At 39.4% G+C, this 22,289-nt stretch overlaps 1 protein-coding gene and 1 pseudogene across 6 annotated transcripts in view; one reads left to right on the forward strand and one right to left on the reverse strand.

Annotated features, from left to right (window-relative positions):
• Positions 1 to 21,771, reverse strand: part of RALGAPA2 (Ral GTPase activating protein catalytic subunit alpha 2) — a 428,361-nt gene extending 406,590 nt beyond the window's left edge. For all 6 annotated transcript variants that reach the window (XM_072634579.1, XM_072634577.1, XM_072634576.1 and 3 more), the window contains exon 1: positions 21,441 to 21,771. In XM_072634579.1, coding sequence (XP_072490680.1) covers positions 21,441 to 21,546 — 106 coding nt within the window. In that variant the 5' untranslated portion in view covers positions 21,547 to 21,771. The remainder of the gene's footprint in view (positions 1 to 21,440) is intronic.
• Positions 13,820 to 14,562, forward strand: LOC140520575 (ATP synthase subunit O, mitochondrial-like; annotated as a pseudogene).
• Positions 21,772 to 22,289: the final 518 nt, after the last annotated feature.

Below are 22,289 nucleotides of genomic sequence, written 5' to 3' on the forward strand. Positions count from 1 at the left end.
GGAATGCTGTAAGAAATGACGAAGGGGAGAGTTTCAGAAAAACCTAGGAGATATATATACTGATGCAAAATGAAGTAAGCAGAACCATGAGAACACTGTACACAGTAACATTACTATTGTAAAAACAATATTGCAAAGTTTGATTAACAAAAGGACCCAATGCAATTCCAAAGGACTCATGATAAAAAATGCTATCTACCTCTAGATAGAAAAGTGATGAATAAGAGTGCAGACTGAAGCATATTTTTCTTTACTTATTTATTTTCAGAATATAGCTAATGTAGAAATTTGTTTTCATGAATTCATATTTGTAATGGGTCTTGTATTTCTTGCCTTCTCAATGGTAGGGTAGGGGAAAAAATTTTAAATGAAATTGAATTTTTAAAAGATAAAGTAAATAAAACAAAGGGGTTGTACTATATTACCTCTGAGGTCCTTTACAATTCTAAATTCCTGGACTTAGGTTCCAAATATAATATGAGAAATGAAAAACACTAATACCTAGCATGGGAATGGGGAGGGACAAAAATGGCCCTGGGGATAGGACCTGAACTGAGCCTGGAAGGACGACAGAACACAAGGAGTTGAGGAAGTAGTGCACTGCAGGCACAAGGGACAGCTTATACAAAGGCATGGATATGGGAGGTAGGATGTCAAATCCAGGGAACAATTAGTAGGCTAATGTATGATGCATGGAGGGAAATACTATGAAAACAAGCAAGAAGAAAATGGGAACCAGGTAGTGGTTTGAAGCATTTCCATCATGAGAAAAACTGCCAAAGCTTACACTCTCCTGACACAGACTTTGAGAAAACAAGATGATCTATGAACAATGGCATGTGCGTACACATACAAAGTAAGTACAAAGTAATGGGGGGAAGACACTAGTAAATAGGGGATAAAGAAAATTCTCTAATAGGAAGTGGCACTTAAACTGAACTTCAAAGGGATATAAGTCTTGCAAGATAGGGAGGCAAAGGAGAACATTCCAAGCAAGGGGGAAACCTGCCCAGTGGCATGGAGGCTGGAGATGGAACATCTTGTATGAGAAGAAGGGCAGTCTGGCAAGATTATACAGTGTAAGAGAGTAGCATATAATCAGCACCGAAAGATATGGGGCCAGATTATAAAGGGTTCTAAATGTCAAAGAGAAGACTTTGCAATTTGTCCTAAGGGCATGAGAAACTGAAGCTTCTACAGCAAGGGAGATAAGAACTGGGCTTTAGGAATATCACTGTGACAGCTGGTGGATGGTATACTGGAGAAGGAAGAGGCTGGAAGCACGGAGACCAAATGGGAGGCTAGTGTAAGAATTAGGTGAAAGGTTATGAGGCCTCAACTAGGACAATTGTGGTGTGAGTAGACAAAACTGAAAGATGTTGATTCTACCTCCCTAATAAGACTTGCCACATGATTGGCTATAAGAGGTGAGCACGGATGGAAGTAGTTGCCTTAGGGCATATGGAAAATGCCTACCTTAGCCCCTGGCAGTCTTTCACCAGGGGGCACAGTGAGCACAACAAGAAACAGAAGGTGCAGGAGACAGTGATGAGCTAAGGATGAATCCTATGTGGTGAACCTGCTTAACTGTAAGAATAGTGTTGCTCCTGACAGAAGGAAATTAGAAGGGAGGAATGATATATGAGTTCTCTATTCAACAAAAACTGCTGGGAAAATTGGAAAGCAGTTTGGTAGAAGTTAGATTTAGTCTAAAACTTCACACTATATACCAAGATACTTCTTTCTAAATAAATACATGACAGGTATAAAAGGTCACATTATACAAATTAGAGGAAAATATAAGAAATTTCCTTTCAGATCTATGAATGGGGTAAAGTTCATGAACAAACAAGAAACAGAAAGGATCAAGAAGATAAAATTAAAAATTTTAATAAATTGAGAAATGCAAATTAAACTCTTACCTCAAATTCCATTTGGGGACAAAATTACTCACAAGTAATTTGATGCTTACAAAAAAGGACACGTACTTTGCCCTAACATAGCAAGCATATAGTGGTTCTTAACTTCTCCTATCAGGGTACATAAAACTTACCTACCAAGTCTCCTTCTCTGCCTTCTGGCTTCCTTGATTTCCTTCAAGTCTCAAAAAAAATCCCACCTTCTACTGGAAGCCTTTCCCAACCCCTCTTAAATCTAGTGCTTTCCTTCTGTAAATTATTTCTTACTTATTTGCAGAGTTTGTCTATACATTATATCTACTTGCTTCTTGTCTCTCCTTTAAGACTGTGGGCTCTTCCAGGGCACGGATTGTCCTTCGCCTCTCTTTGTAGCCCCAGTACTAAGCATAGTGCTTGGCATACAGTAAACACTGTAAAGGGGTCCCTTTGAGTTACTATATTTCCCAGAAACACTAGACCAAGAGCATGGAGGAGGCCCTGAATGTGTCTCCAGAGTTGACATAATTTGTTGTTTACACCCTTAGCTGGATTCTATGTGTCCTGGGGAGGCAAAACAGGCACCAGCCAGTCTGTGCCAGGGTGGAAAACTGCTTGTGCAGCTGAGGTCCTTTGCTGATAAGCAGACCCTCCTATCTTCATAGTCTAGTGGTTCCCAATGAAAAAGAATGAGGTTTTTACCAAAACCTTGCTCCTCCCCTTAGGGAGGAGTTTAGTCCTTTTTCCCACCTTTACTGAACCTTACCCTTCCATGCAATACCCCTTCCTGTTTTCTCCTCCTGCTTTTGCTGTACTGTCATAAATATAGAAACTTGTATAAGACTATGAACTCTTTTGGTTCCATATGCATGTTCATTTCTTTTGTAATAAACCTGGTTTTCACGTAAGTCTTGTGACATTTGTGATTGCCTGCTGACAGCACTTAGTAAATGCACATTTACTGACTGACTGAACAAGCTCCTAGATGAACAGGAAACCAGAGCCAATCAATCACCAGGAGCAAACTTTGTCTTCTTTTAGGTAAAGCTTCCTCATGTTATGGGTACAAGGTCCTAAGGATACTCTAGAGCAGAGGTGTCCAACTTAGCACCCAAGGAAATGTCTAACAAAACAAATAAAAATACAACACAGATAGTATTAATCTGGGACTTTTTAAGTCAATATGCAGCTCACAAAGGTCTGTTTTTATTGGAGTTTATCATTACCATTCTAGAGAAGGACCTTCCACCTTTTAAATGCTTATACAGGTTTTACCAGACAGTCTTCCTGGCATAAGTACTACCAAGAAGAGGGAAAAATAAAAAAATAAACCAAAACAAACACGTAGAGGAGGAGAAAACCCTTCCTCCTTTGGAGAACCAGGTGTCAAGTCTTCTCCTGGACAAGCCTCCTGGTAGAGGCAGCACTTAGGAAAAACATCCCAAAAGAATAAATATAAACAAAACAAAAAAGAGTCAGAAATCTTAAAGCTTCCTCTCCGCTTCCGAAAGATCAAGTCTTAGGTACGGCCCGTGTGGTGGGGGATGCCAAATCTGTGCAGTTCATGGTAGGCATCCCAATGCAAGATGGTGACAACGAACCAGAGGAGCAGCAGGAATACCAGAACGACAGCACAGACTATGGCACTGCCAATGTAATCACAGATTTCTTCTCCTTGTAAGAGGTGGTGATAACGAGCAGGTGTAGCTCCAAGAATATCAGGGTTACAGCAGTAACACTTCTGGCCTAGTGAACACTTCATCATCCATCAGGGCCAGCTGCATCTTACCTGCAACCTTGCTCTGGATCTAAGTTGATAGTCAGGCCCTCCTGGCACCACCACCCGCTCAGTATTCCCTAACCTACCTGCGAAAACTTCCCCCTCCCAGAGAGACCTAGTGTGGCACAGCATTCATTGTGTATCACTGCTAATCCATGAGACAGTCATTCCACCTATATATTTGTGCATTTGTTTCCGTTTCCCTTCCCTTCCCTTCTCTTGCCTTTCTTAAATCTTAAACCTACTGCACTCTGAAGCTCATACACTGGAAAATACTAGGCCCCTGCCTAAGGGATCTCTTCTGGACCCTCCTGCCTTCAGAGTGATTTTCAATAGCAATTCTGGCTGTTTCCCTCCCAGCCTGAAGTCACTATTTTTCTTGGCCTCATTAAAGGGGCCATGCCCTGGCTACTTCTTAAACAGGCCTATTCAATGAATGGGCTTTGCCTCACCCTAAGTGAGTACCTGAATATACCTCAGCCTAAAGAGCCCAAGGTCTCCCAGTGCATCCTGGGTCATCTCCAGTCATCCTGATGGATATCGGGTCACTGGATTCAAATGGCTCTGGAGGAGGAGTGAGGCTGGTGAGCTGCAGAGCCCTCCCTCACTCAAAACAAAGTCAAGTGCAAGTCATGTCACCATTTCTCTGATGGCATACTCTTCTTCAACAGTGAAGGACGAACACAACAACATTCCATCTGTATATTTGTGCATATGTAAAGCAGTAGAACAGAGCTCACATTACCACAGAAAGCATCCTATGGTATGGACTTTTCTTAGTAAAATGAAAAGAAGGGCAGAAGATTACAATAACTAGCACCCCATTGTTCACCACCACTCAGTCTGGTAATCAGAGATAAGAGGGAAGGAAACTGAACTGTGACTTCTTTACCTGGGTTAGGAAGTCTGTAGAGAAACATATCTGTCCAATTCTTAAAAATTAAGCTCTGCATAGGAAAAAGTCAGTCTGATTGAGCCAGCATAAGGCCAGAGGTGGGGCCTAGAGAAACAAACACAAGACCATTGGCTGGATAAGACAGACTAGTAAACTGGGAACTATCTAGCCAGAGCAGAACTGTTTTTTGATGTATTTTGGGGTATCCTTTAACATCATCTATTATTTCTAAAATTTAATTTTTCACTTGCAAATAGTATTGCTTAAGAAGCAGCATTTGTATCAGGCAATCACCCCAGAGACAGTACACATCTGGGAACTTAACAAATAACATTTCTTACTGCAGAAAGAAGGAAAATTTACCATCCTTGGTCAAAGTAAAAATACCTTTGTTTCACCCTGAATTTTTTCTTACTCAAAAGCCCACTAGGAATACACATGGCCCTAAGCTCTCATAATTACACGCAGCTCTGCATCAAAAATCTTTACAAAAAGTTCATTTTCAACTTTTAAAAAACCTTTAACCATTGGCTGACAACTCACTGTTGACAAGACAATGAATTGCTTTCTTAGTATTTCAAACTCTGTAACTCTTCAGGTTCCCCTGTCTTTGTGTAAGAAACTGGCTTTCTATATACAAAATCAGAAGAAAAAAAAAATCACATCTTAAGACCATACAATGCATGAACACAAGTAATTTCAATCTCAATTTGTCTTTTTCCAATCATGAAAGAGAAATATCCCCTAGTAATAAGCTTCTAAATCACTCAATGCCCTTCCCCAAAAGAGAACTTAAAATTTAAAATTTACTCTGGTCAGTTTCTTTGCTAACCTCTACCTCCTACTGTCTCCTCGTATCTGGCATGAACTACATAAACTACCACAGGAGGCAGCCCCCCATCTCCATTAACTGAAACCCCTTACTTTCTTATAAGACCTTCTTCATAAAGTCTTCCCCAATGTACCCAATGAAGTTAATTTCATCCTCCATAAATTTAAAATTCTTGGCACTCTTCTCTGCTCTTTTCACATTCTACTTTGTATCATCATACTTGTTTGTGTAAGCACTACTCTACCTTTCCAAAATTACCATTGAAACTACATGCTCTATGAAGGGAAAGGCTGTGGTTTTCATGTCTGTGTTACCAGTACTTAGCACAGTGCTTTGACTATAATAGGTGCTTAATAAATGTTTGTTAAATTGAGTTAAATTTAAACCCATTATAAAAAGTATCCACACTGATTCAAAATCACAAATCCATCCAAAAATCTAAGTACATATTTTAAAACTTTTACACTCTGGACACTTTATTTTGTTTGGTGTCTTAAACACACCATGACTTCAAAACAACTTCAGCATCTCTAGTAATTCTGCTTAGACAACTATAAAGTTGTCTAAGTCTCAATTTATAAACAAATGGAATACAGGAAAGTAAAAATGTACATGTAACTGTGTTTGTCTACAAAAGGAAATTAATAAGGCAGACTTATGCTATAATACCTCATATTTATGTAGCACTTTAAGGTTGACAGAGGATTTTCCTCCACAAAATCCCTGTGAAACAGTGCCAGTATTATGATTCCCATTTCGCAAACAAAGAAAACAAGGTTCATAGAGTTAAAGTGACTTGCCTCAGATCACACAGCTCCTGTCAAAGTCAAGAATTAAATTTAGGCCTTCTGAATGTGACTCCATCTCTCTTTCTACTACCCTAGGTGTATACTAAGAGACAGAAAGTTTCAGTTGACGGAGAACAGGTCAGAGGAGACAGGAAAACTAGGTTTAAGTCCTGCCTCTAACAACTTAATAACTGCAATCATGAAACAAATCTTTGAACCTCTCCCAAACACCCTTCTCTAATACTAAGTTATGGAGGAGGTAGTGCTATTCATCTGTGGAGAGAGTCAAAAGTCCAAACAATAACAACAACAAAAATGTTGACAGAACACTTGGAGAATTAGAAATTCTAGGTATCAAAATTTTTTTACAACAATGAAAGATTATCCTTATGTAAGCACCAGAACATTCAAAAAAAATTATAATCATTTTAGGTGAGAACGTAAACCATACTAACATTATCTTCTTGACAATTTGGAAACTAGATAATCCTTTGTGATGTTGTGTAAAATGAAACTGACTTTAAGGAAACCTAATATTCTTATTTGTTTAGGCCTGACACGGACTCTGTGGCATCTATTCTAACTGCTTACAATTCGCATATGTTAACCATTCGGTTCTCATTTATGATCCAGATAAGTAAGTTTACCTGATAAATTAATTCTAGAAAGGTGAAACATTGCAAAACTGCATGTCAACCAAAATAATAACAGCTAACTGTCCTGAACTCTCAGCATACTGTCCTTTTAATGACATATTCCCGCTTCTCCTCTGAAATGGAAAAAAATAATTTTGACATAACAGGCTTTCCTAGTTCTAAATTCTACATAGTAACATATACTCAACTTTGGTGGAAAAATAGCTTTCAGGGGGAATACTACTTGGACTCTCATTTTTATGCTGAGGTATATAATAACAATTGGATATTTACAAAACAGCATGGCTTACAAAATGCTTTCCTCACAACACCCTAGGACAGAGATATGGGTAGCAATTACACATATGATTTCACTGATGTAGAGAAGGTCAACATCTTTTCTGTCTCAGGGAGTTGCCCCAGGCACTAACCCACATGTGTAGGAAGCAGGACTTGAAGACTTAAAGGCTATTCACTATGCCAAGTTACCAAAAATCTTGCTGGTGTCTTCACCATTTTACAGACAACAAAATGAGGCACAGGGTGGTGAACTGACCTGACCAAGGTCACACTGAAAATGGCAGAGTTAAAATTCAAACCATGTTGTAACTAGATGCTGTGTAGATCACAGTTGTCAAGGAAGGTTTCCTAGTGAAATACTACAGCATAAAGTAATGAGCACAGAACAGGGAATGAGAAAGCTTGAATTTAAGTCCTGGTTCTTAACAACCTTTTAAGCCTCAATTCCCTTAAATACTATTACAGGCTGCAGGACTTAAAGTACGTCTTCAGTACTTTAAGTCTAAGTCAGGAGTGGGGGACCTTTCTAAGTCCTTGGGTATGGCCTTTTGACTGAGTCCAAGTTTTACAGAACAAATCTTTTTATTAAGGGAATTTGTTCTGTGAAGTTTGGATTCTGTCTCACACTTGAGGACCTGCAGGATCACAAGTGGCCTTGAAGCCACAGGTTCCCCACCCCTGATCTAGATATCATCACCTCTATTCAGCATTTATAGAGCACATGTGAGGCACTATGCTATGTACTGGATTTTGTTTTTGTTTTTAATAAAAGATGGGATAAATAAATATATGTGAAAAAAATAAACTAACTCTAATGACTTTTCGACTATACTACACTCCTCTCATATGCTCTATTCACATCACACAAAAGCCCATGAAGAAAGAAGACAGGGTCAATCGTAGGACATTCCATTTCCCACTGCCCTCTTCTCCCACAGTTTCCTGGTCACCCCAAACCTATAGCTACCTAGCTGGCACTCACACTACCCTCAATGCACCTCACCTTTCCCACACACCTAGAATTTTTAATACCATACTATTCTGCATTCCCCTCCCACTAAAACTTAAAATGTTCTCTACCTCACTGCCTCAGAGTTCAAAATATCCATCTTGTAATTGATTAATATCAATCAACACAATTTTCTAAAAGGAAAAACACATCAAAAGTAAGCAAGGTAGCTAGACAGGTCAATGGATAGAGCACTGGGTATGAAGATCTGAGTTCAAATCCAGCCTCAGACACTCACTAATTATGTGACCCTAAACAAGTCACTACTTCTGTTTGCTTTACTCCTCTGGAGAAGGAAATGGCAAACCACTCCAATATCTTCACCAAATAAACTCCATATAGGGTCACAAAGAGTGGGACACAAGTGAACAACAAGCAGAATTAAGTAGGGTCTCCTCCCAAAACACATACTGATTTTATGTGTGGCATTCTTGAGCAAATGCTCCTATTTTTGTTGTCTAAGGAACCCATCAGTCAGTCAGTAAATATTTATTAAGCTGCTACTATGTGCCAGGCACTGTGTTAAGTGCTGGGGATACAAATAAAAGAGGGAGAGAGAGAGGAACAGAGAGAAAAAGAAAGGGAGAGAGAGATAGAGAGACAGAAGGAGGGAGAGGGAGAGAGAGAGAGAATAGAAAGACACAGAAAGAGAGAGAGAGAGAAGGGGGGGAGGAAGAGAGAGAGAGGGAGAAACCGTTGTCTTCAAGGAGCTTACAAGAGAGAAGATAACACACCAAAGGAAGCTGAAAGGGGGAACCAGAGGCGGTGCCAGGGAAGATACTCCAAAGGGGGCATGGTAGAAAAGTCAGAGAAATCCCAAAGCAGTATATACACGTGAAAAATGAGATGTTCTTAGCGGAACCCCCCTCTTAAAACAGAGGATTTAGAGTTCACAGCCCAACCCTCCAAGGCAGATGAAATCTTGCAGGGTGATGAGGTTTTCCCAATAATGAGTTTCCTGGGGCATGGTAGAAGGTCAGAGAAGTCCCAAAGTGGTGCAGCAAGGTGAGAAATGAAACCCATTAGTGACTCTAATAATGTGAATTGTAGACTAAAACGAAATACCTGAGGGAAGTGAGTCTTTCATAGGGCTTTTTCTATGTACAGTCAGAGCATGTGGGTACTTTTATCATATCATTTAAATATCACAGCCAAGTTTCAAAAGCTCCCAGGTTAAGCAGAAAATATTGCAAGCAACAAGAAAAAAAGCGATTTAAATAACCTGGAGCTAGTAAAGATCACACAAGACCTAGCAGGTACTATGTTAAAGGACTGTAGGTCTTGGAATACTATATTTCATGGAGCAAAGGAGCTGGGATTACAACCAAAGATAACATACCCAGCAAAGTGAAGTATAATCCTGAATGAAAAAAAAAGGGCATTTAACGAACTGAAGAATATTCAGGTATTTGTGACAAAAATAGCAAAATGTAAGGGAAAATTTGAAATATAAGGTATAAGATAAGATAAATACACGGTAAACATTAAAGACAAATTATAAGGGACTCAATCAGGTCAAATTATTTACTTATTATATGTGAAAATGTTATCAGTATTCATGACTGTGATCATTATTTGGGTAGTTTGAAAGAAAGGCTTGGGCTGAGCTATGAATGATGCAGTGATTTTAAAAAAAATAAAACTGTATAGGGACAGATAAAAAGGAGCAATTATGTGATACAAATGAGACAAAGGAGGAAAAACTGATCCAGAAGAAACTAGTGGGGGGGGGGAGGCGCGGGGAGAGGCAGGTAGTGCTAGAACCTTACTCTCATCAGGAATGAGTTAAATAGGAAACAACATATATATATATATATATATATATATATATATATATATATATATATATATATATATATATATGAGTAAGAAAGTCTTCTAAATTCAGAAAGAATTTAAAGGGGAAGGAGATACAGCGGGGGAAGATAGGAAAGGACTCTGAGGGGTGGGTAGGTTAAGGAATAAGAGGGCAAGTTAGTAGGTAGAAGTAAAGCGGAGGAATGAGGACAGGGTAAATAGGGTGAGAAGGATAGTGAGGAAAAACAGGAAGGAAGAAAACACAATAAATAATTATAGCTTAGAATGTGAATGGGATGAATAAAACAGAAAGAGAAGATTAAAAATGTGAATTCAACAACATGTTGCTTTCAGGAAACACCATAAAAATGAGAGATATACTCCCAAAGATTAAAAAGAGCAGGAGTAGAATTTATTATGTAAAGAAAGGAGGGTCAGTAATCATGATCTCAGACAAAGTTAAAGCTAAAAGACATTTAGTCAAGAGAAAAAAAGGGAAACCATACCACGTGTTGGCAATGTTATTCAATATTGTTTTAGACCATTTAAAATAACTAGCCAATTCATAAATACCTAAAAATATACCTGCCAAAACAGGCACAAGGACTATATAAATGTAAACATAAATTACTTTTTATACAAATAAAGTCAGATCTAAATAACTGAAGTAATATTTATTGCTCATAGGTAGGTAGTCAATATAATTTAAAAAATGGCAATTTAACCTAATTCATTATTCAATGTCATCCCAATTAAATTACTAAAAAAATTATCTTACTAAGTTAGAAAAAATAATAAAGTTCATTTGGAAGAACAAAAGGTCAGGAATTTCGAAGAAACCAGGGGAAAGAAGATTGTAAAGGAAGCAGATTCAACAGTATCAACCTTAAACTATATTATAAGGTGAGAGCATTGTTGAAGTGTAAAAGGGAAAATTTCTATTATTTTAAATTAAAAGTTTCTCATATAAATAAAACCAATGTAGCCAAGAACAGAAGGAATGCAGAAAATTGAGGGAAAACCTTCACAGATAACCTCTCAGATAGGATGTGATTAGGTTGGAATATTGCTGTGGTAAAGGCAATGATGAGCTAATGGATTTAGAAAAATATGAAAATACTTGGACCTATGAAGGAAGATGCTATCCACCTTCACGGACTGAGATGACAAGTGAAAATGTGCATAGTATGGTCTTGCATATATGTGTATGTTTATAAATGTCTCTATATACGTGTGTGTGCATAACTGCAGTCTTCTTTAAGGTAGGGAAGGAAGAGGGAGGGGGAAAAATAAAATAAAAAGTGCACAGCAAAGAATAAAAGAAAACCTACAAGGAAGCAAAGAAAAGTTTAGGAGCTATGAAAACAACATGTAGTATTTATTATATAGGTTTTCTTGACACGGAAATTTATTGTTTTATATTGGATCCTCTCCTATGTTCTATTGTGTATATGGCAATGTTCTTTATTTTCCTTTTCTCAATTTGTATTTAAGTTTAAAATGAAAAAAAAATTAAAGTTAAAATAAAAGATAAAGTACTAAGGAAATTCAGGAAACGAAGCTTCCAACTTAGAAGGAACATGGAAAGCTTCAGAGAAAAGTAGCCTGTTAGCTGGGCCTTTAAGACTGAACAGGTCCTCCTGTGTTAGGTTTTCTAGACTCTCCATTTATCTAAAATATTCAGGTTTGCTAGTAATATAAAATATGTTTTCCCTCCTTCTCTGGTCCTACTAAAATGCAAAAGATAACTTTCTCCAAACGGGCTGAGGAGGATTTTTATTGATTAAAAAAATTTCATTTAAAAATTGAATATAACATTTTTTTTAGATTGAAGTTTCTAGGATAATGATCATATCTGATCATTCATTTTGTAGAAGGCCTAGGGTAAGAAATACTTGGAAAGTACATACGTGAAAGCATACTTAAAAGTGGAGTTGATGCTCAACATAAAAGACAGTAAAAAACCACCTAGCAATCCTAGATGAGTTCAAGCCACTAGGCTCAGATAAACAACATTTGAGAGCATCCCCTACACCTAAGCACAGATCTTGGCACAGAACAGGCACTTAAACATTAGCTGAATTTGACTATACTGAAGAAAGAAATGGCAAATGTGAATGATGAGCTAATGAGATAAGGAGCTACATGGTCTCTGAAAAACCATGAAATAAAGAGAAAGGTATCAAAAGAGCACAGAAGGGCAAATGTGCCACAAGACAGAAAAGTGTGCAAACCCTAGGCTAGTGAGCTTCTCTTTAATTGCTGGCAAAATTATAGAGGGCATTATTAAAGGAATGCTTAGGGAATATCTTGAGAAGGAAGTAACAATCACAGAGACATATCTCAAACAAGAACAGGTTCTACCAGACTACCCTCATTCTTTTCTCTGTCACAGTCAACAAGCATTTATTAAGCACTTACTATATATTCCACACATATTGTGCTAAATATAGAGGGCACAAGGAAAAGCAAAAACACTGTCCCTGCACTCAAAGAGGTAGCATTCTAATGGAGAAGACAACATGTAAATAACTGCATACATATAAAGAAGAGACAGAAGGTATTATGATAAGAGAAGGCACTAACAGCTAGAGGGACTGGGAAAGGGCCTGAAGGTGAGGTTTGAGCTGAGTTTTAAAGGAAACCAAAGAAATTAAAATGGTAGAGTAAAAGAGAAGTGCATTCCAAGTATCGAGGACAGCAGTGAAAAGAAATGGAGTTGGGAGATGGAGTGTCATGTTAGAGGAAATGTAATTATGCCAGGAAGGGGCAGCAAGGATGTCCAGTGGACAGAGCACCGGGCTTGGAGTCAGAAAGATCAGAGTTCAAACATGTTCTTAGACTGTTATGAGGTGTGTGACCTTGGGAAAGTCACTTAACCTCTGCCTGCATAAAACTGCAGAATCTTTGCCAAGAAAACCCCATAACCAGCATTGGCATGGTACAATCCATCGGGTCATGGACTGTTGGACACAACTAAATGACCGAATAGCAGCAACAACAAATGAGAACAAAGTAGCTGGATCACAGAATGCTTGAAGGGAAATAAAGTATAAGAAGACTGGAAGCTAAGAAAAGGCTGGATCATGAAGAACTGTGAATACCAGAGGCTTTTACTACTTATCTTAGAAGTAGTAGACAGCAGCTTACTGAGCAGGAGACTGACCTGATCATACCTATACTTCAGAGGGAAAAAATCATGTGAGCCGCTAAGTAGAGGTTGGACTAGAGTGGGATGAGATTAGAGGCAGGGAACCCAGTTAGAAGGCTATTATACCAAGAGCTGTTCATAACAAGAATGCTATAGTTTGCCTGAATTTTAGCCAAGCATTTGAAAAAATTTCCCAGGCAATTCTTGTGATACATACAAAAACTGTAGGCTAAACAATAATACAGTTAGATCGGTTCAGAATTAGTTGAATGGACAGATACAAAGAGTAGCTGTTAATATTTTGGTATCAGCCTGGAAGGAGATCTGTATTGGAATGCCCAAGGGATCTCTTCTATTAAATATTTTAATCAATGACTTGAATCAAAGCATAGACCCATGCTTATCAAATCTGCAGGTGACCTGAAGCTGTAAGGGATTGCTAACATACTGAATGACTAAGTAAGGATGAAAAAGACCTTAACAAGCTATAACCTTGGAGTGAATCTAAAAGTTTCTTGAAGGAAGGGACCATCATAACTATCTTTGTATTCCCACAATGCTTTGCTTAGTTGGAACTTAGTAACTGCTGAACAGAACACACATTAATGGTCTTAAATATGGTTTCAAAATATTAATTTCATACAAAATGTGGGAAGGATAATTAGTTCTGTTCATTTAAAAGAAGATATAGGACTTCCTCCTCTTTACTCTGAGCTCTGGTTTGACCACAGGAGAAGATGGCAACACCCAGTGAGTCGGGGATGTTCCAGCAGGTATGTGGCTTCGCTACTTCAGTGGGCAGACCATTTGCTAAACTCGTCAGGCCTCCAATTCAAGTATAGGATCTAGAAGGTCGATACGCCACTGCTCTTTATTCTGCTGCATCTAAGCAGAATAAAATGGATGTGGTAGAAAAGGAGTTACTCAGAGTAATAAAACTTTTGAAGGAGCCCAAAATGATTGACTCTATTATGAATCCCCATATAAAACGTTCTATTAAGATAAAAGCCCTGAGTGATGTAACAGCAAAAGAGAAGTTTTCCCCTATCACAATCAATCTCATAAAACTGCTTGCTGAAAATGGTTATTTAAACAACAGCCCAGGAATTATTTCAGCATTTTCTACCACAATGAGTATGCATTGTGGAGAAGTACAGTGCTCAGTTACTACTGCGCTTCAGATGATGCAACTCTTTCAGAATTAAAAACAGTCCTGAACAGCTTCCTAAAGAAAGGCAAAGTCCTGAAAATGGAGGTTAAGACCAATCCTTCTATCATGGGAGGAATGATCGTGCATATAGGAGAGAAATATGTTGATATGTCTGCGAGAACCAAGATACAGAAGCTAAGCAGGATTATGAAGTTTGAAAGTAAGATTTTTCCACAGCTTACCAAAGAAACTTTCAAAAATTGTGGAAACAATAAAGTACTTTCCAATCTCAAAAAACAAAAAAAAAAGACATAGGGATTTTAGAGGGCTACAAGCTTCATATGAAGTAACAGTGTATGATACGGCAGGCAAGAAAGCTAGTATGACCTTAGGCAGCACTGAGAAGCACAGGCTCAGAAATGGGGAAAGGATGGTATGTACCACTCTACTTTATCAGGACAGAACTAAAATACTGTATCCAGTTCTAGAAAACACATTTTAGGAAGGACATTCATCAGCTTGATAAAAGCCCAAAAAGTAAGGCAACCAGAATGATGAGAGGCCTCAAAATTATGTTGTATAAGAATCAGCTGAAAGAACTGGCTATGTTTAGGGTGAAGAAAAATACCTTTTTTTTTAAACCCCTAGGGGGATGTGTAGGGAAGGGAGAGGGAGGTAGGGAGGTTCTATTTTCAAATAATAGAAAGACTACCAAATGGGAAAAAAGAATAGACTTGTTCTATTTGGCACCAGAGCATAGAATTAGAAGAAATGGGTGGAAGGTGCAAAAGGGCAAATTTAGAAATGAGGTAAGAAAGAATTTCCCCAAAATTAGAGCTATTCCATACATTATAGGCTGTGTAGTGGATTCACCCTCAGTGGAGGTCTTCAAACTGTGAAGGAAAGACAACTAGTTGTATGTCATAGAACTGATTTTTATTCAGGCATGGGTTGAACTAGGTAGCCTCTGAGGTCTCGCTTTAGCTCTGAAATTCTATAACTCTATGAAATGTGAACATCGATACAAATATAAAATTTATCATTATCATCATAATGTCAAAAGGAAGGAAAAAATAAAAAACCCTTCAAGTACACAACACTCCCCTAGACAAAATTAGTACTGGAGAAGGAACAAAATGTATCTAGTTCATATCAAGATATTCAATTTCATATCAGTGTTTTTTCAATATACCTAGAAAGAAGGAAAATCTCCAAAGAAAGATAACATGCTTCATGAATGTTAATACTCTGAACTGTGTGGTACTAAAAACTTTAAATTCTCCTTTTAAAAAAATATTATTTTCAAGTTCAAGGTCATTTCTGTTTCTAAAATTAATTTCTTCAGCTCCTATTGCAGGCAGTTGACCTACAAACATTATAATGTTTAAATTTATGTCCCAACTATTTTATTCCCAATTTTCTTTAAATACTTAAAGTAAAATAAATGAGCCTAATCTTTCATATCACTTCTACTTTTCCCAGACTGTTAGGTGTTTCCATTCTAGCAATAGATTGCCAATTATATTTTTGCTATATACAAACATATAAGTAATTTTAATATTTTCAAAAAAGTTAAAAAAACCATAATGGTAACATAATTTCGCTTGAAACAAGGTCATTTGAAAAGGGCAATAACAAAGGCTGAATTATACTTGAATTATACCTATCAGTTTTGTTTTGGTTTACAAAACTACCATGTGACATTAAAGTTCATGTGGACATCATGCCATCTGCTCTACTTGCCAAGTCAACTGTAGTGAGCCAGCAATATACAAACTTAGAAGAACCTTTCCTCTAGTATTGTCAGATTAAGCCTGATATTCCAAAAAAGCCTCTTCAGAACAATGCTGAAAAGGAAGCTAGAACAACAAAACAATTTGCACAAATAGCAAATCTAGGAAAATTTGGGGTAACAACATAAATTTTGAGATTTCATCCATAATTCAACTTTTAATTTCTTCAACAAATGAATATTCTGAACTATTTTTTTAAGACTATAATAGTCATTTGAAATTTTGGAAGGGGAAAGGAAAAAAAATCTTGTTTACTTCGCATTTTGTCCTCCCACTTGTGCTCCAGTTCAAATCATCAACTTGACAAGCAAAAACATTTTCACATGAATGAATGAAGCATTTATTAAATGCTTATTATGTACAAAGCACTAAGAATAGAAATAGAAAAGATAGTCCTAGCTCTCAAGGAGCTCACATCCAATGGAGAAGACAACACATACAGAAGATTTCAACTGCAAGTCTAATAGAAAAGTCCCAGAGTCCTTGGAGTGCAAGCAAAGCAGGGGAAATAATGCCTCCCTTTTAATGTCACTTTCACTGATAAAATCTTATCAATTTCTGATATTGAACCATGTGATAGTGCCAAAGACTGGCAACCAGAACTTTATTTTCTGGATCTTCGTGGCTATAGCATGTGCAGGAATAGTTCCTAATGCTGCATCTCCATTGGGGTTGTTTTCCAGGATGGTGGCTGAGGATACTGTGTGAAAACCATTACTATTCCCAAATCTTTTCAATTCATAGTCCTGACTGTCTCTATCATACTAAAGGCAGACAATGGTCAAGGGGGTAGTCTGACTTGCCTGGTACATGCTGCCTACCATCTCTTCATAAGAATACCTGGCTGCTGGCCTGGCTGCTGGCCTGTCTGCCCTACATGGGGATGGCTCACTTCTTCTCACAGGAAGTGCCTCCCCAGATGATGAAGTTGAGGGCTAAGCTAGAAGCAGGACCAACGTGTGGAAGGGGTTCTTGGTCTTCTCTGTAGTTGCCTGGCAGTGGTTGGTCAGAAGCTGCTGCTGTAGTGATGAGGAAGCTGGGCCCCTTTTTCACCAAAATTTCTCCCTTCAATGACTGGCTTCAGAAATTGGGCTAAGACCAAGTCTGGTGGTTTGGAAGACTCTGCTATATGCAAGGCTCTTGGGCTCAGGGTCCTGGACTATTTCCACCTGGGTCTGAGGGGTAACAGTGGTTAAGAGGGTAATGTGCTTTGACGTGCCTGGCACATGCTACCTCTTCAGGCTGCTCTGCTGCTTTACCCTCACTGGCTTCTCTGTCCTGTCCATGGAATTTAGATAATATGATATGGTGCAAAGAACATGAGCTCTAGCTCCAGATCTGTCACTTAACTACAATTGCTGATATCTTAGGACAGGCAAGTCACTTCAGCTCTGTGTACTTTAGATTCCTCCTCTATCAAATCAGAGAAGTGACCTAGGCAAACTCTAAAGTTCCTTTTAGCTCATCTATTCTACATTCTATTTTTGTCTTATTTGCCCATTTTCCCAGTCTACTTCTTGACTTCGGATTTTGTCATTTTGGGTCTGAGCTTCTGCCTTTTATGTCCTTCTGCTGATTTCACAGTCAGTCTGGAGGCCTGTAAGTTTTCAGTGCTTCCAAATGATAGTGATCTGGGAGCTCTGATCCTTTCACATGTAGAGGTTCTTCACCTTTGCAACTGCTCCACTGCTTTCTGTCCTTAAACTCTGACTGAGAACTGGTTAATGGGCAACAGAGCTGCCAGATGTCACCTGTTCTTTCTCCCAGTGCTATTATGGACATCCCCTTAGATCTTTCTGGCCCAGTGTTCATTTCCATTATTGAAGATGAGCACTGAGCTACTGCCCCCACAGCTGATGTGGCTGCCACCACTAATGCCACTTCTGCTACATGGCACACTTGGCCAGCCTCCACCCCAATGTCTGCAGACCTCTCTTTCTGTCTTCCTCAGCTACAATGAACTGGAAAAATGACACACTGTGACCTTCTCTTGACTTTCCCACTCAGAATTCCATTTAGTGCATTATTTTAAGTTGTGGAGAGGGTATGTTGGGAGAACTAAGCAAAATGCTGACTTCACTTCATTGTCTTAACTCCACCCCAAGAATTTTATTGATCTTTCTATAACTAAATTCATCATCTTCCCCAACCCAATTTCTCTGTCAGTAACATCACCTCATCATCAAAGTCTAAATCTTGAAAAAGACATTCAACTCTTATCATCTTCATTGTCCCACATAAGCAAATATGACCCATTTTTTTCCTTCAAAAGTGACTCATTCACCTTCTCATTTCTATTCTGTTTGCTACCACCTAAACCAGACTGTGAGCTAAATTAATGCCACTGATGTCTCTGATTTCATTCCCTTTATCTTTCCAACTCCTCCTGAAAGCTATTGCTAGATTAATCTTTTTAGTCTCTCTCTCATTCCTATAGTGTATCTATTTTGCTATCTCCCTGGTAAGATTGTATACTCCTCAAGGCCAAGAACTATTTCATTGATGTCTTTGTATTCACTGTACCTGATACATAGTAAGTGTTTAATAAATACATGTTAATTGATACAGTCACTCTTCTGCTCCAGAACTTCACTATTTCCTACCATGTCAGCCCTCTACAAGTACTACTTTATATAATCCGTCATTTCCCTCTTATACTCAATTTGCACCTATCACTCTTGTCAAGTTATTTTCCTCGCTAACCCATGATTACATAATGTTCATCGCTGCTTCCATAACTGCATTAAGGCTATTATCTTTTTCTGAAATGCTTCCCCTTCTTCCTTCATCCTAACTCTTCTATGTGGCAAGACATTCCACAATTTATGCCCTGCTAGCATAGCCTTTGGGAATCCAGCTATAATGAGACATCAAGGTTTTCATTTTATATCTATAAGGTTTTATATAAGTGGCTGATATCACCATGACAAAATTTAAACAGTACATTCTGGACATCTGACTTGGAAAGGCAATACATCTAAAGTTCTTGATTTGTTTATTAATTAGTATGACCACTGTACCTCAGTTTTTCTATCTACAAAATGAGAGTATCTGTCCAATCTACTACATATATATGTACTTGTATGTAAATTCGTGTGTATGCAAGCTCACTTATTGATGCTATAATGGAGCCAGTTATCAGGCCACTCAACTCCATGCCACCGATTGTATTACTAATCTTAGCCATTTGTCTTGAAATACAGATTATCGTTCACAAAGGATGGATCAGCAGCTACCAAAAAAGGCCACAAAGCTTATATCCTATGTTACTAATGGAGTACTGACAGCATCATTTTTGTATAAAGAGGAAAATGTTATTAAGGAGCTAGTATATAAAAAGTACTATATAAATGCAAATTTAAAATAGTAATTACCATTATCTCTAAACGATTATGTCTCAGCCAGAACAATGGCTTAATTTACATCTTTCAATTTAAGCTTCATTTTTTTTAAACGTTCAGGTTCTAAAAGTAGCACCAAAGCAAGGTATATGATATGGCTATAAATAAAAAATTAAATTTCCCCATATATACATTAAAGGACTACAAATTTCCAGAAACACTGAACCACAATCTGATTCTATGTAGCTCAACACAAAATCTTTGCCATGTTACCAAAAACAAATAAATTTAATAACTCACACCACATAAAAATACATGCATACAATTAATGAGAAAAAATAACTACCTTCTGAATTTGATAAAACTAAAGATGATTTTGGCAGCAAGCAAGCCTCATAGATCAAATATGTGAGATGCCTTAAGATGAGACACAAACCTTACAATGAAACAATTAACACAGATTAGATTGAAAAACATCTTTTGGAAAGTGGTAGGAATACACTTTTTCCCTAAAAAACTAAACTGAACTAAGGTAAATTGGATCAGACTTTACAAAATATACTCGATTCTGTGGGCTCATATAGAACAAAAGTTAAGACAAAACATTCACCCTATAGCAAATCCTTTCATTTCAATTTGCAATTTAACAAAAATATCACTAGTTGGTAGTATTGATCATTTACTATTCGTCCAGAAAACTACACAAGGCAACCTGCAGAGAGAAGTAGGAAAGTTTAATGCACAAAGAAAATCTGAGTTCATTGTCGTCAAAATTGTAAACTAGCTTACTAAAGTCACTAACAATAAACAAGTCATTCAATAAGCATTTATCTATCTTTCATTTTAAACCATGACTTTGTAATCTTCATGAAACAGGAGTCAGGATAGTTTTGTGCTCTTTTCCTGTCGACGAGTCCAAATTTGTCATGGAATTTAAGTGAAAATGACCAGCAACTCACTCTTATGCTAATTAGATTTATAAAAACTTCATTCATTAAAATAAAACCAAAATCTTGCTGCACCATATTATTACTTAGTTTATGAGTCAAATGCTTAAGTCTGGACGTTAACGGTCACATAAAGACTTGGTCAAACTTTTCCTTAGAAAAATATATCTAAATTTGGTTTTGGTCACCAAACAATTAGGCTAAGATTAAATAACTTACAACGAGAAAAAGTTTTAAAAGACACAATCTAGAAAGATAAGAAAATGGAAACCAAAACAAAGCATCTCCGCCAGAGACAACCCCCACCCCCACCCCCGCCTACTCAGAAGCAGAATACATGCAGTATTCAAAGGGGCAGGAAGTATTGCCAGCACTTTCGCACCCACATGGGTTGGCATCATGGTCAACCAAAGTACCACCTATCAGAAGACCACACCACGACCCAACTCTAGAAAGCTGAGAAAAAACAATCATTATCATTTGATTTCTAAAGGCGTGAAGGGGGAATCCTCTCTCAACTCGGGAGGCAGGTGTCAAAAGACAAACAACCATTTCACAGACTGCTGAGAGTGAAAAGTTGGAGGGAGTGTGTCGTGACCACTGGGTGCCCTTGCTTCTGCGTCTACTCTCCAAGAGAAGTTATCAGGTGGCAAAGGCTGGCCCCGGCCCTGGGGGTTACCTAAGAGATCCAACAGCCCAGATCCGCAGTAGGAACCTTTACCAACACGTTTTTAAACGGCGAGGTAGCCAGTCCAATTCCATAAATGTTCATTAAGCGCTAGGGACAGTGTTAAGCCAATGACAGTCATGAATAAAACAGCGCTGCTCGGTTCTTGGCCCTCCAAGCCCCAGTTCACTTTGAGGGGCATCTGGGGGATCTTTGTGGGGCACCACCACCACCTGGGAGCCTCTTCCAAGACCTCCTTTCAGCACCCGGAAACTCCGGACAGTTTTCCACCGCGCCAAAGGCTGAGCAAGGCGGCCCTGTGGGAAAGTCCTGCGCCGCGCGGGGCAGGTGAGCCCCAGACTCCCAGCCCCGGTCCGGGTCCAGCCGCGTGCGCGCCCCCGGGTCTCCCCAGCCCCCCCGCCCGTCACCTAGCAACCCGCCGCGGCGCGACCCCCCTCACCTAGGAGCGCTCGGAGGTGCTTCAGGCGGGTCAGCACGTCCTTCTTCGGGTCCAGCACTTTCTGGGTCGATTTCTTGACATCCCCGTGGCTCCTCCGGGAGAACATCCCGCTGCGGGCGCCGAGCACCGAGCCTCGGGGGCCAGTGGCCGCCTCCGCCGTGCCGGCTCACTGCATGCAGTCCGCGCCGTGCCGAGGTGGGCACGCACGCACGCTCACTCTCACACACACTCTTACCCACGCGCGCGCTTCCCCCACCCCCACGCGCCGCGACCACTCATCCACGGTGCCCCAAACCACCACAGCCGCCGCCTGCCCGCGGCTCCCTCCTCTGGGGCTCCAGGAAGGAGGGGAGGGGCCGGCATGGGGGAAAGGGGGAGGAGGGAAGGAAGGAGGTGTCAACACGGAACTGACCAGCCCTACACCACGTGAGAAGGCAATCAGCGCCCCCCTCCCTTCCCTCCTCTTCCATAAACTCACGCGCTCAGCCAGTCTGGGCTCTCCTCGGCCGTGACTCCGCCCGCCCCCGCCCCACCAAGGTCCCAACGCGCAAGCGCAGGAGTCCTTTGGACCTGGCACGTCTTTCCTTCTTCCCCCTCCAACCCTCAACCAAAAAAAAAAAACTGGGAAGCGCGCGACAAAGACTAGCTACCCCACCTCCCTATGAACAGCTCCGGAACTACAAATCCCGGCGTGCAAAGTGCGGGGTGTCACGGCATGGGGAAGAAGGAGAGGTCTGTGTGAGATGTTCCCATCGCCCCTCCCTTGTCCGTCCTCTTAGCACGTGCCACACGTCCTGCTGGGAAATGTAGTCCTTCATTGAACCGAGCCCAGGGACCGTCTTTCCAACC

Source organism: Notamacropus eugenii, chromosome 1 (assembly GCF_028372415.1).
Source record: "Notamacropus eugenii isolate mMacEug1 chromosome 1, mMacEug1.pri_v2, whole genome shotgun sequence".
Classification (NCBI taxonomy): Eukaryota; Metazoa; Chordata; class Mammalia; order Diprotodontia; family Macropodidae; genus Notamacropus; species Notamacropus eugenii.